This window comes from Theropithecus gelada, chromosome 19, assembly GCF_003255815.1.
Source record: "Theropithecus gelada isolate Dixy chromosome 19, Tgel_1.0, whole genome shotgun sequence".
Lineage (NCBI taxonomy): Eukaryota > Metazoa > Chordata > Mammalia > Primates > Cercopithecidae > Theropithecus > Theropithecus gelada.
In genome coordinates this window covers 26,537,921-26,551,308 of record NC_037687.1, presented here as the reverse complement: position 1 = coordinate 26,551,308, position 13,388 = coordinate 26,537,921, and the positions used below count along the sequence as shown (strand labels likewise).

At 53.2% G+C, this 13,388-nt stretch overlaps 1 protein-coding gene across 4 annotated transcripts; it reads left to right on the top strand.

Annotated features, from left to right (window-relative positions):
- Positions 1-6,144: 6,144 nt before the first annotated feature.
- On the top strand, positions 6,145-12,291 carry PIH1D1 (PIH1 domain containing 1). 4 transcript variants are annotated; one of them, XM_025367557.1, is made up of 9 exons: positions 6,145-6,202; positions 7,651-7,744; positions 8,056-8,122; positions 8,950-9,129; positions 10,519-10,580; positions 10,675-10,756; positions 11,133-11,262; positions 11,495-11,570; positions 11,901-12,285. In XM_025367557.1, exons 2-9 carry the CDS (start codon positions 7,655-7,657, stop codon positions 12,174-12,176), a joined length of 963 nt encoding a protein of 320 aa, XP_025223342.1. In that variant the 5' UTR covers positions 6,145-6,202; positions 7,651-7,654; the 3' UTR covers positions 12,177-12,285. The 4 variants fall into 4 exon arrangements, with proteins under 4 accessions (XP_025223342.1, XP_025223345.1, XP_025223343.1 ...); XM_025367560.1 differs by lacking the exon at positions 6,145-6,202 and having other exon boundaries at positions 7,356-7,744; positions 11,901-12,044; positions 12,170-12,291; XM_025367558.1 differs by lacking the exon at positions 6,145-6,202 and adding an exon at positions 7,356-7,548.
- Positions 12,292-13,388: the final 1,097 nt, after the last annotated feature.

Here is a 13,388-nt window from a genome sequence, read left to right as displayed (position 1 = left end):
GCTCTGTCGCCCGGGCTGGAGTGCAGTGGCCGGATCTCAGCTCACTGCAAGCTCCGCCTCCCGGGTTTACGCCATTCTCCTGCCTCAGCCTCCCGAGTAGCTGGGACTACAGGCGCCCGCCGCCACGCCCGGCTAGTTTTTTGTATTTTTTAGTAGAGACGGGGTTTCACCGTGTTAGCCAGGATGGTCTCGATCTCCTGACCTCGTGATCCACCCGTCTCGGCCTCCCAAAGTGCTGGGATTACAGGCTTGAGCCACCGCGCCCGGCCCCCCCCTTTTTTTTTTGAGATGGAGTCTTGCTCTGTCACCCAGGCTGGAGTGCAGTGGCGCGATCTCTGGCTCACTGCAAGCTCTGCCTCCCGGGTTCAAGCCATTCTCCTGCCTCAGCCTCCTGAGTAGCTGGGACTACAGGCGCCCGCCACCACGCCTGGCTAATTTCGCTTTTTGTATTTTTAGTAGAGATGGGGTTTCACTATGTTGGCCAGGCTGGTCTTGAACTCCTGACCCCAAGTGATCTGCCTGCCTTGGCCTCCCAAAGTGCTGGGATTACAGACGTGTGAACATCTTTAATTCATTCATTTAGAGTCTCAACTGAGTCCTTGGGCTGGTGCCACAATAGTGGCGCCTATTTGGAGTCCACTTTGGGAGGCTGAGGTGGGCTGAGCCTAGGAGTTCAAGACCAGCCTGGGCAACATGGTGAAAGCTCATCTCTTCAAAAAATACAAAAAGTTAGCTGGGTGTGGTGGTGAGTGCCTGTAGTCCCAGCTACCTGGGAGGCTGAGGTGGGAGGATCACTTGAGCCCAGGAGGTGGAGGCTGCAATAAGCTAAGATCACACCGCTGCACTCCAGCCTGAGTAACAAAGCAAGGCTCTGTCTCAAACAAAAAAAAAAAAAAATTTTTTTTTTTTTTAAAACCATATCTCACTCACCACATCTCCTCCATATTTCTTTCTTTTCTTTTTTTTTTTCCTTTGAGATGGAGTCTCGCTCTGTCGCCCCCAGGCTGGAGTGCAGTGGCACGATGTCTACTCACTGCAAGCTCCGCCTCCCGGGTTCACGCCATTCACCTGCCTCAGTCTCCCAAGTAGCTGGGACTACAGGCACCCGCCACCATGCCAGGATAATTTTTTTCTTTTTGTATTTTTAGTAGAGACGGGGTTTCACCATGTTAGCCAGGATGGTCTCGATCTCCTGACCTTGTGATCCACCTGCCTCGGCCTCCCAAAGTGCTGGGATTACAGGCGTGAGCTGCCACGCCCGGCCTTCTCCTCCATATTTCTTTCTCATCCTGGTCACATCTTCTCTGCTGCTAAATCCAAAACACACTGCTCACTTTCTCCTTCTACAGATTCTCCTAGCATCTCTGATGTCACATATTCCTGATTTTTCTCCTACTGGCCTTTCTCCTTTTCTTTTCTTTTTTTTTTTGAGACAGAGTCTCGCTCTTGTCGCCCAGGCTGGAGTGCAATGGTGCGATCTTGGCTTACTGCAACTTCTGCCTCCTGGGTTCAAGTGATTTTCCTGCCTCAGCCTCCTGAGTAGCTGGGATTACAGGTGGCCGCCACCATGCCCAGCTAATTTTTATATTTTTAGTAGAGATGGATTTTCACCCTGTTGGCCAGGCTGCTCTCAGACTCCTGGCCTCAGGTGATCCACTCGCCTCAGCCTCCCAAAGTGCTGGGATTACAATCATGAGCCACCATGCTTGACTTCTGTTTTCTCTTTAAAGCAAAAAAAGTTACTTAGAAGTTCCAAACTCAAACACCCACAGGGAAAAGAGACATCTGTGAGATAGTCAGGGATATTTGATCATGAACTGGCCATTAGATGACATTAAAGAATGATTGTTGGCTGGGCATGGTAGCTCACATCTGTAATCCCTGCACTTTCCCACACTGAGACAGGAGGATTGCTTGAGCCAAGGAGTTTGAGACTAGTCTGGACAGACACAGCAAGACCCCATCTCTACAAATAAAAATGAAAAATTTGCCAGTCATGGTGGTACACACCTGTAGTCTCAGCTACTCAGGAGGCTGGGGTGGGAGGATTGCTTGAGCCCAGGAGTTCCAGGCTGCAGTGAGCTGTGATTGTGCTACTGAACGCTAGCCTGGGCAACAGAGTAAGACCTTGTCTCAAACAAACAAACAAAAAACAAAAAGAATGAGTTAATGTTGTTAAGTGTGGTAACAGACCATGGTAGTTTTGTAACAAAATGAACCCTTATCTGTTAGAAGAAAGGATTCAAATATTTATAGGAAAATACTGTGACATCTGGGATTTGTTTAAATTACTCCAAAGAAAATACAGAAGGAAACAGCACTGGGATAAATGTTGATGATGGTCAAAGCAGAGTGATGGGTAAATAGGAGTTCAAAATAAATGCTAATTATTCTGTGCAAGTTTGAAAATTTTCCCCCAAAAGAAAAACAAAATTCCAAAAGAATGTCCAGAGGGTTCCAGGAGGCCTGAGAAGAGGGCCTGGATGAGAAGAGGAGCTTGCGATTCATTGAAAAGACAGGAGCTATTGGTTCCAGATGATTTTTGTCAGGGAAGTTGAGCCAAAGTTTGACACATTTTGGAATTTTATTTTCAAGAGGACCTCCCGGATGTTTACATGGAATCAATTGTCCAGCATTTCACATTTTCAAAAATAAAGTTTAGGCCAAAGAAAACATGTTTGTTGGTTGAGTCTGGCCCAGAGAACATGGGTCTGAAATGCAAGGGCTCAAGTCCAAGTCTCAGCTTCACTTTTTATGTTTTATTTTTATATTAATAAAGATGGGGCCTCACCATGTTGCCTCACCATGTTGCCCAGGCTGCTCTTGAACTCCTAGGCGCAAGAGATCCTCCTGCCTCGGTCTCCCAAACTGCTGGGATTACAGGTGTAAGCCACTGTCTGGCCTCAACTTCTTTTTTTTTCAGGGGAGACAGGGTCTCATTCTGTCACCCAGGCTGGAGTGCAGTGGTATGATCACTGCACCTCCCAGGCTCAGGTGATCCTCCCACCTCAGCCTCCCGAGTAGCTGGGACTACAGGTGTGCGCCGCCACCGCTGGCTAACTTTTTGTTTTCTGTTTCTTTTTTTTTTTTTTTTTTGAGACAGAGTCTTGCTCTGTTGCACAGGATGGAGTGCAGTGGTGCGATCTCCGCTCACTGCAATCTTCGCCTCCCAGGTTCAAGCAATTCTCCCACTTCAGCCTCCCGAGTAGCTAGGATTACAGGCGCCTGCTACCATGCCCGGCTAATTTTGTATTTTTAGTAGAGATGGGGTTTCACCATGTTGGCCAGGCTGGTCTCGAACTCCTGACCTCAAGTGATCCGCCCACCTGGGCCTCCCAAAGTGTTGGGATTACAGGTGTGAGCCACCACGTCTGGCTGCCTGACTTTCTTATCATACCCCACCAGGCAAAGTTCCAACTGAAGGAATATCTCTATCATATCCTGCTGAGCAAAGTCCCCAGGAACAACCTATCACATCCCAGCAGAAAAAGGGCCAAACCGCCTGATCATAGGAACGCCTTGTCAATATCCTGCCGGGCAGCAAGCCATACTGCCCAGACCCCATACCTAGAAGTACCCTAGCCTGTAAGCAGCGGTGGGCTCCAGCATTAAGCTGGTACCCCATCTCCGCAGGTTTTTGCAACATACCTGTGTTGCCGTAGACCTCCTCGGTCCCTGTCTTTCTTTCACCCTCGCCTTCCCTTTAAAAAACCTAACACTTGGTATGGCTAGTCTTTTACATTTTAGCCATTTAGGTGCATAGTGATAGCTCATTGTGGGTTTAATTTACATTTCTCTCTCTCTTTCTTTTTTGTTTTTGTTTTTGTTTTTTTGAGACAGAGTCCTTACTCTGTCGCCCGGGCTGGAGTGCAGTGGTGCGATCTCAGCTCATTGCAACCTCTGCCTCCCGGCTTCAGGCAATTCTGCCTCAGCCTCCCGAGTAGCTGGGACTACAGGCGTCTGCCCCCATGCCCAGCTAATTTTTTTGTATTTTTAGTACAGACAGGGTTTCACCGACTTGGCCAGGCTGTTCTCGAACTCCTGACCTCATGATCTGCCCGCCTCAGCCTCCCAAAGTGCTGGGATTACAGGCGTGAGCCGCCGCGCCCGGCCATTTTTTTTTTGGTTTTTTTTTTTTTTTTTTTTGGAGACAGAGTCTTGCTCTGTTGCCCAGGATGGACTGCAGTGGTGCAATCTCTGCTCACTGCAACCTCCGCCTCCCAGGTTCAAGCAATTCTCCCACCTCAGCCTCCCGAGTAGCTAGGATTACAGACAAACACCACCACGCTCAGGTAATTTTTGTATTTTAGTAGAGAGGGGGTTTGACCGTGTTGGCCAGGCTGGTCTCGAATTCCTGACCTCAGGTGATCCGCCCGCCTCAGACTCCCAAAGTGTTGGGATGACAAGTCTGAGCCACCACGCCCGGCCCAGTGTTTTGTATTTTAGTAGAGACCAGGTTTCACTATGTTGCCCAGGCTGGTCTCGAATTCCTGAGCTCAAGCAATCTCCCTGTCTCAGCCTCCCCAAGTGCTAGGCTGTGTCAGGGTTCTGATCCAGTCTCTTCCACCTGGGCCATTGCTCTGGCCTCCTGCCCTCCCCCTCAAAGAAGCCTAAGCTTCTCCCACCTGGGTACTGGGGGGCCCTAGGGGATCATGAGAGCCCCGTGAGGGAATTCTGAGAGTGCCTGGGGAAATGACAGTTCGAGGCGCCCTACTTATTTGCAGGAACCCCACGAGGGTTCTGGGGCCCTCCGAGGGATCATGGGAGTCCTAGGGAGGTTCTGAGGACCCCCAGGGGATCATGGGACCCTCATGATGACTTCAGGGGTTCCTGAACAATCATGGGAACCCTGTGGGACATTCTGAGAGCTAGAGAGATCGTAGGAGTCCCGTGAGGGTTTTGTGAGGGGCCATAAGTAATTACAGGAAGTCCTGATGTGGCTGGGTGCAGTGGCTCACGCCTGTAATCCCAGCACTTTGGGAAGACGAGGTGGGTGGATCACTTGAGGCCAGGAGTTCGAGACCAGACTGGCCAACATGCTGAAACCTTGTCTCTAGAAAAAGTAGAAATATTAGCTGGGAGTGGTGGCACACGTCTCTGGTCCCAGTTACTTGGGAGGCTGAGGTGAGAGGACGGCTTGAGCCCAGGAGGTTGAGGCTGCAGTGATCAACAGGTGCGATCACGCCACTGCACTTCAGTTTGGGCGACAGAGTGAGACCCTGGCTCAAAAACAAAACAAAACAAAAACAAACCAAAAACCCAAACCGGAAGTCCTGATGTATTCTAGGCTCCTGAGATTTCCCATGAGGGCACATGAACCCCACGAGTATTGAGGGGCCCTATGGGATCACGGGGGCTCCATGGAAGTTCTGAAGGTCTCCGGGTAATCAAGGGGATCAAGGGAGTCCCTCAGGAGGTCTGGGGTGCTCCGGAGGCCCATGAAGGCCATAGGATGTTTTAAAGAGTCGTGGAAAGACAATGGAGGTTGTGGGTCGCCGGAGCCCCACAGGAATCTTAAGGGGTCTGGTGGTGCGCGTCAGGTTCTGAGGGGACCCTGAGGAATCACGAAAGCGTCTAGAGGAGTTCGGGAAAACCGCGGAAACACCACAAGAAGTTCAGGATCAAGGGGCAAGAGAACCACTGGGGAAGATGGGAACAGACTAAAAGGCCGAAGCCGCCAGCGCCAAGGCTCAAGGGAGCGTCCTACAGGGCGCGATCCTATTGGGCGGCGGGAATCACGGGGACTGAGAGAGGCGGAGTTGCTGAGCTGCCGCAGTGGATGACGGGACTCCCCGCGAAAAACCGGGCGCCCAAGCCTGGGTAACGCAGCGGGCAGCGCCGGCCGGGCAGGCTCTCACCAGTGCGCATGCGTGGCTCTCCGGCACCGGTCCGTACTCCAGCGAGGTGAAGATCTCGCGGGCGCGGGGCCCTGCACGCGTCGCAGCCATCGCCTACCCAGAACGCTTTCCGCGAAGACTGTGGGGCGCTCTGTGTTAAGGGGAACCTTGAGGTCCGAAGGGCCACACCTCCCGTTCCAGCCCAAAGGGGCGGGACTAATGCGAATGGGGTGGGGCTACGAGATACAGAGAGCAGCCTCGCCCACACTTTTTGCCTTAGGACCCGTTGGCCCAGCCTACGGGGAAGCGTATTTAGGAGCATGCGCACTGCTTAAAACGGGGAGGAAGGCGAGCCAGGGATGTAGGTAATTTGCGATTAATTGGGAGGGCTCCGGATTTAGAAGGATCGGCGTGGCCGGGCACGATGGCTCACGGTTGTAATCCCAGCACTTTGGGAGGCCGAGGCAGGTGGAACACCTGAGGTTGGGAGTTCGAGACCAGCCTTACCAATATGGTGCAACCCCGTCTCTACTAAAAACATGAGCTGAGCTGTGGTGGTACGCGCCTGTAATCTCAGCTACTCAAGAGGCTGAGCCGGGAGAATCACTTGAACCCGGGAGGCGTACATTGCAGTGAGCCGAGATCGCGCCACTGCACGACAGCCTGGGTGACAAAGGCAGACCCTGTCTCAAAAAAAAAAAAAAGTAATTAAAAAAAAAAAGGGTCGTCGTATTGATGCGTCTTCCCAGTGCCTTGTTTTATAGTAGCAGGAAGTGCAAGTTTTATTTGTTTTACCTTTTATTTTCTTGAGATAGGGTCTCCCTTTGTCGCCCAGGCTGGAGTGCAGTGGTCCGATCACGGCTGACTGTCGCCTCTACTTTTCCGGTTCAAACGTTTCCCCTGCGTCAGCCTGCACAGTAGCTGGGACTACAGGCGCATGCCATCAAGTCTGGCTATTTTTTTCCTTTTTTTTTTTTTCCGTAGAGACAGGATTTTGCTATGTTGCTCTGACTGGTCTCGAACTCCTGGACTCAAGCGATCCTCCTACCTCAGACTCCCAGCCTGAAAGTGCAGCTTTCAGTTCTAATTATATTTACTAGGGGTCGGAGCTAGATCTGGCAGGAAGTGATAATTCAAAGATAAAAAGGGTACCTTTTAGGATGGACATTGAGATTAAGGTTTTGAAAATGCAACCTTCACTGCAAAGTAACGGGGCCGGTTTTGGTTGTGGAAAGAGTGGAAGTGTGGCGCTTTTTTTTTTTTTTAAACAGATGGGCTGTGGGACGTTATCTCATTGTATTGCCCAAGCTGGTCTCGAACTCCTGGCCTGACGTGATTCTCGCCCTGGCCTCCCAAAGTGCTGGGACTATAGGCATGAGCCACAGCGCCCAGCCGGAAGTGTGGCTTTCATAGATACAGGAAGTGTGGCATTTAGGGATTCGCCTTGGTGTTTATTTTTGATTGATGCGAAGGGCGTGGCTTGTCAATAACGCGATACCAGCTTGTGAGTGCGCATGGGGTACTCGGAAGTGTGGCGTACTCGAGTCTTGTGTTTACGGATAGACCGGAAGTGTGGCTTCGTTTACAATTCGGCAAGTAGGACGGAGAGCGCGTCCAGAGATACAGATTCCCAACGGATTTGATGACGGTGTTCGGTCTTGAATGGAATTGTAGTCTTAGGCCAGTTTTAGCTTTCTGAACAGGATAATAGGTATCCGGAGTCGATTGAGGGCCAGAGCAAGCACTGGGGTTCGGATCCTGGGCAAAGTTCCCCACGCTGAGGGTCTTGAGGACGCCTAGATCTCTTTTCCAGGGCCATGGCGAACCCGAAGCTGCTGGGACTGGAGCTAAGCGAGGCGGAGAGGATGGGTGCTGATTCGGCACGATTTGAGGAGCTGTTGCTGCAGGTGCACAGTGACCGGACCCCTGGATCCTTGAGTATTCCGGGATTTTGGCGGGGTGCTCAAAGATGGGACTACAGTTGCCAGAATGCACTAGGGTGGGAACTGGGCCTGGGGGAATTCAGGTTGATGGGCTTCAAGTTTGCTAGGTGGGGTTGCGGTTGTTCCTCTAGTTCCCAAAGGAGAAAGGGGACCTAAACCGTTCAATTTCTCGCGTTATCCACAGCTCTCATAGATAAGAATTGCTCCATTTGAGGAACAAATGAGGGGTCTGATGGCACAGACTCCAAGCCTGGAGGTAGTTTTACTTTATACAGGCCTCGAAGGAGCTCCAGCAAGCCCAGACAACCAGACCAGAATCGACACAAATCCAGCCTCAGCCGGGTGAGAAAGGACACCGGAGAGAGAGGGACAGGAGACCCAGGGAGGGCCGGGGCAGGGGACAGAGAGGAGGAAGGAAAGAGACACGAAAATAAAGGCCTGGGATGGGGGTGGGGTGAGCAGACACCCACAGAGATCACCCTAGGACAGAAAGGAGTTGGAGGACAGAGTAGGAGTAGGTAGGGGGCCAGAGAATCAGAGATAGGAAGAGGCTGGGTACGGTGGCACGCACCTGTAGTCCCAGCTACTCGGGAGGCTAACACAGGAGAATTGCTGGAACCCAGGAGGCAGAGGTTGCAGTGAGTGGAGATCGCACCACTGTACTCCAGCCTGGGTGACAGAGCGAGACTCTGTCTCAAAAACAAAACGAAACAAACAACAAAAACAAAGATAGGAAGAGAGGCTGGGCACAGCGACTCACAACTGTGATCCCAGCACTTTGGGAGGTCGAGGCGGGAGGATCACCTGAGGTCAGGAATTTGAGATCAGCCTGGCCAATATGGTGAAACTCCATCTCTACTAAAAATACGAAAATTAGCCGGGCGTGGTGGTGGGCGCCTATAATCCCAGCTACTTGGGAGGCTGAGGCATGAGAATTGCTTGAACCTGGGAGGTGGAGGTTGCAGTGAGCTGAGATCACGCTACTGCACTCCAGCCCGGGTGACAGAGTGAGACTCTGTTTAAAAAAAAAAAAAAAAGGGGGGGGGTGGGGAGTGGAACAAACCCAGAAAAAGGGGGATAGGGCAAAAGAAAAAGAGAGCCTGGAGAGAATGGATGGGTACTGGGACTTGTGCAGAAAACGATTGTCATGACTAACCCACTCCCACCAGGTTTCTGCATAAAGACCAACTCCTCAGAAGGGAAGGTTTTCATCAACATCTGCCACTCCCTCTCCATCCCTCCTCCCGCCGACGTGACCGAGGAGGAGCTGCTTCAGATGCTAGAGGAGGACCAAGCTGGGTTTCGCATCCCCATGAGTCTGGGAGAGCCTCATGCAGAACTGGATGCAAGTCAGTGCCCTCAGAGGACCCAGGAGTCTGGCCTGCTTAGGCCCCTTCTTCCCTAGAACCCAAGCATCCTGGGCCCAGGATCCTCTTCCTTCAGCTCCTGGAGATCTGGCTCCCCAGTCTGATGATTTTCCCTATGGTAGATCTCTAGTGCCCTGGGCATCCCAAACCCAGGCAGTCCTGGTTCTGCCACCTGGCCAGGCTGGCACTTTTCCATGCCCCACTCCAGGGCCGGGAGGCCTGGGCAGAGTGCTCTTCATGCATTAGTGGATCTCCTGGCTTTAGTCCTGAGCCCGCTCTCTCTTTCTTTTTTCTTTTTTTTTTGAGATGGAGTTTTGCTCTTGTTGCCCAGGTTCAGACGATTCTCCTGCCTCAGCCTCCCAACTAGCTGGGATTACAGGCGTGCGCCACCATGCCCAGCTAATTTTTGTATTTTTAACAGAGTCGGGTTTTGCCATGTTGGCCAGGCTGGTCTCAGACGCCTGACCTCAGGTAATCCACTGCCTCAGCCTCCCAAAGTGCTGGGATTACAGGTGTGAGCCACTGCACCTAGCCTGCGGCTCTCTCTTTCATTCCGTTTTCTCCTCTGCCCTTCTCCCCTGTCTCCATCTTTGTCTTGCCTCACCTCTGTCCCTGTTTCTGCTTCTATGTCCTTTTTTCCATATGTCTCTTGAAGCTTTCCGGGACCAAGCTCTAGGCAGTGCCCCGGGGAATAAGGACCTATCAAATTCACATTCCACGTTCCAGAAACTCCCTGTCATGGGCAGGGCTCAAGGAGGTGGATGCAGTATCAAAAGGGTGCTTTGGAGGGGGGCACCCAGCACAGCCTTGAGAGGGCTCGTCACCCACATGAAGCGGTCAGGGAAGGCTTCCTGGAGGAGGAGGTGTGGGATAAGATTTGAAGGAACAGGAAGAGTTCAGCAGGCAAAGACAGAAGAAGGTTCTATGTAGAGCGGCCCGGAAATGGGAGAGAATGATTAGATTGGATCAGCCAGTAATGGAGAGTGACTGAAATAAATTCAGAGGGCCAAGGTTGCTAGAAGAATGAGATTTTCTCCAGAGGTGGGAGGGGCAGACGACACAGGGTCTCCAATGCCAAGCTTGCGGGGCTCAGACCTTCACTTGGGAGCACTGGGGAGCCAGAGTAGAGCTGTGAGCAGGGGAGGGATAGGGTCAGCTCAAGTGACATTACACTGATGGACAGGAGATAGGCTGGGGAGGAGGCTGGACGGACAGTCCGGAGCGGACAGTGAGTGCTCAGCTGTCACTTCTGATGTCTCTGTCTCTGCTTCTTGTGGCCACTGTCCCTGAATGTTTCTTCCCTGTCTGGGTCTGGACTGTGGGCTTCCTGCAGAGGGCTGGCGGGCCCTCACCCCCTTTTTCTCCCCGCAGGAGGCCAGGGCTGTACCGCCTATGACGTAGCTGTCAACAGCGACTTCTACAGGAGGATGCAGGTTGGGGGCGGGGCTGCGGGTGAGGCCTGAGCAGGGGTCTCTCCCCCTACCCTCCCCCCCACCGCCTGTCTTTTCCCTCTCTCTGTCACCCCAGAACAGCGATTTCTTGCGGGAGCTCGTGATCACCATCGCCAGAGAGGGCCTTGAGGACAAATACAACTTGCAGCTGAATCCGGGTGAGGGGCAGGGCCTGGGCCATCGGGAAACAGTGGAGCCAGGAGCGGTTTGGGGGACACCCCTGGGAGAGGAGGGGCTGGCTTGGGCAGGGTGTCCTGGAGTCTGTGCTACTGGGAGGGGGTGGAGTCTGGATGCCCTGAAGGGGCGGGGCCAGGAACATCTCCAGGGCTGGGTTTTATTGGAGCTTATCATGGGAGGGGGCGTGACTAAGGTGGGCGGGCTTCCTGGAGCCAAGCCTGGGAGTGTGGTCAGATCCCAAGAGTCCCGGTGAGCCGGTGGAGCCGATCCCGGGAGGCTCTTGGCTATGCAAGGCCTCCTGAGAGAGCAAAGGGAACCCTGACCTGTACAATGTTTGACGGCGCTCCTGACCCTCAGAATGGCGCATGATGAAGAACCGGCCATTCATGGGCTCCATCTCGCAGCAGAACATCCGCTCGCAGCAGCGTCCTCGGATCCAGGAGCTGGGGGACCTGTACACACCGGCCCCTGGGAGAGCTGAGTCAGGGTGGGCTTTCGGTAGATCCCCGGTCTGATGTTTCCTCAACGCTCTTGGGAATCCCTCCCTCCATCCTCCCACACTGGGTGATGCCCTGGGGCCCTGGGCACTGAGAGAGGGAAGAGAGAGAACTCCTGACTGGGAAGGCGTTCTGAGGCACCAGGGCCGGTTGGAGGGAGAAAGGGAACGCCAGGCAAAGACCCGGCAGCTGTGCTCGGCCCTGGACCTTGTTCCTCCTCAGCCCTGAAAAGCCTCACCTGAACCTGTGGCTGGAAGCCCCCGACCTCCTCTTGGCCGAAATTGACCTCCCCAAACTGGTGAGTTTTGCCCGCTGGGCCAGAGGAGGGGAATGAGGTCTGGAAAGGTCAGGGACTGTCTCTGAGCGAGAGTGACAAGGGGCTGTTGCTGGACTTGTCAGCTGCGTACTCTCTCCCAGGAGGCCCACAGGCCACCTTTGGGTGCTTTCCTGAGGGCGCCCGAGGGATTGTAAGTGCTCGGTTGTTGAGACTTGTAATTGCTGTCTTTTGCCTCTTCCCTGGGAGATTAGACCCTTCAAATATAGTTTCCCAGCGTGTGAGGCTACCATGCCGGGTCCAGGTGACCGTCCTGTTGCTGAGGAGGGTGACCTGATTCCACCACCTCTCCAGGATGGAGCCCTGGGGCTGTCGCTGGAGATCGGAGAGAACCGCCTGGTGATGGGGGGCCCCCAGCAGCTGTATCATCTGGACGCTTATATCCCACTGCAGATCAACTCTGATGAGAGCAAGGCAGCCTTCCACTGGAAGAGAAAGGTGCCTGGGGGATGGTTTGGGGAAGCCGGGACGTTGGGGAGCCTGGACTCTGGATCCGAGGGAGGGGGACCGGGGGCTGGACTTCTGGGTCCTGGATCCTCATTCTCTTTGCTCTGTCTCCTCAGCAATTAATGGTAGCCATGCCGCTTCTGCCGGTGCCTTCTTGATCAGGGTGTTTCCCTGTGCTTCCGAGATGGGAAGAAACCGCTGGCTTCCCTGAAGTTGAAATAAAAGATTTTTGCCTTTGTTCTGCCTCTGACTGGGGATATGTGGGTGTTGGGAGGGAAGAGGGACATTGGGCTGTGCCCCTCCAGTCCCATAGAGGTCACTGCCCCAGCTCAGGCCTCATCCTTCCCCCTGGATCCTCCCTGAAGCCTCCTGGCCTCCAGTCTCCCCTTGTTAGTCCTCCCCCAGCCCCAGAGCTGGCCCTGCACTTTCCCTGTTCACCGCCCTCCTGTAGCTCCCCAGCTGCCCTGGGAGAAGGTCCAAGTCCCTCAGCCACGCACTCAAGGCTCTGTGTGATCTGAGCCTCGAGTCATGGCTTGCTTTTTTGTTTAAGAGGCGGGGTCGCTGGGCATGGTGGCTCATGCCTGTAATCCTAGCACTTTTGGGAGGCCGAGGCGTGTGGATCACCTGAGGTCAGGAGTTTGAGACTATCCTGGCCAACATGGTGAAACCCCGTCGCTACTAAAAATACAAAAATTAGCCAGGTGTGGTGGCGCAAGCCTGTAATCCCAGCTACTTGGGAGGCTGAGGCGGGAGAATTGCTTGAACACGAGAGGCGGAGGTTGCAGTGAGCTGAGAACATACCATTGCACTCCGGCCTGGGCTACAAGAGCGAAACTCTGTCTCAAAAAGAAAAAAAAAGAGATAGGGTCTCACTCTGTCATGGAGTACAGTGGTGCAATCATATAGCTCACTACAGCCTGGAACTCCTGGGTTCAAGTGACCCTCCCACATGAGCCTCTGAGTAGCTAGGATGACAGGCAGGCACCACTGTGCCCAGCTAATTTTATTTTTTGCATTTTTTTTCTTTTAGAGATGGGGTCTTGCTATGTTGTTGGTCTTGAGTTCTTGGCGTGAAGTGAGGCTCCTGCCTTGGCCTCCCCAAATGCTGGGATTACAGGTGTGAGCCACTGAGCCCAGCCTAGTTTTGACTTCTTCGTCTAACTGGAGTCCAGTCATACTGAACAGTGTCCTGACCATACCCATTTTCCCCCATCTCTTACTTTCTGCTGTTCCTGCTACTTTCCCAGTACATCTGTGGAAGTTACTTACCCTTCCTTCCTTCCTTCCTTCCTTCCTTCCTTCCTTCCTTCCTTCCTTCCTTCCTTCCTTCCTTCC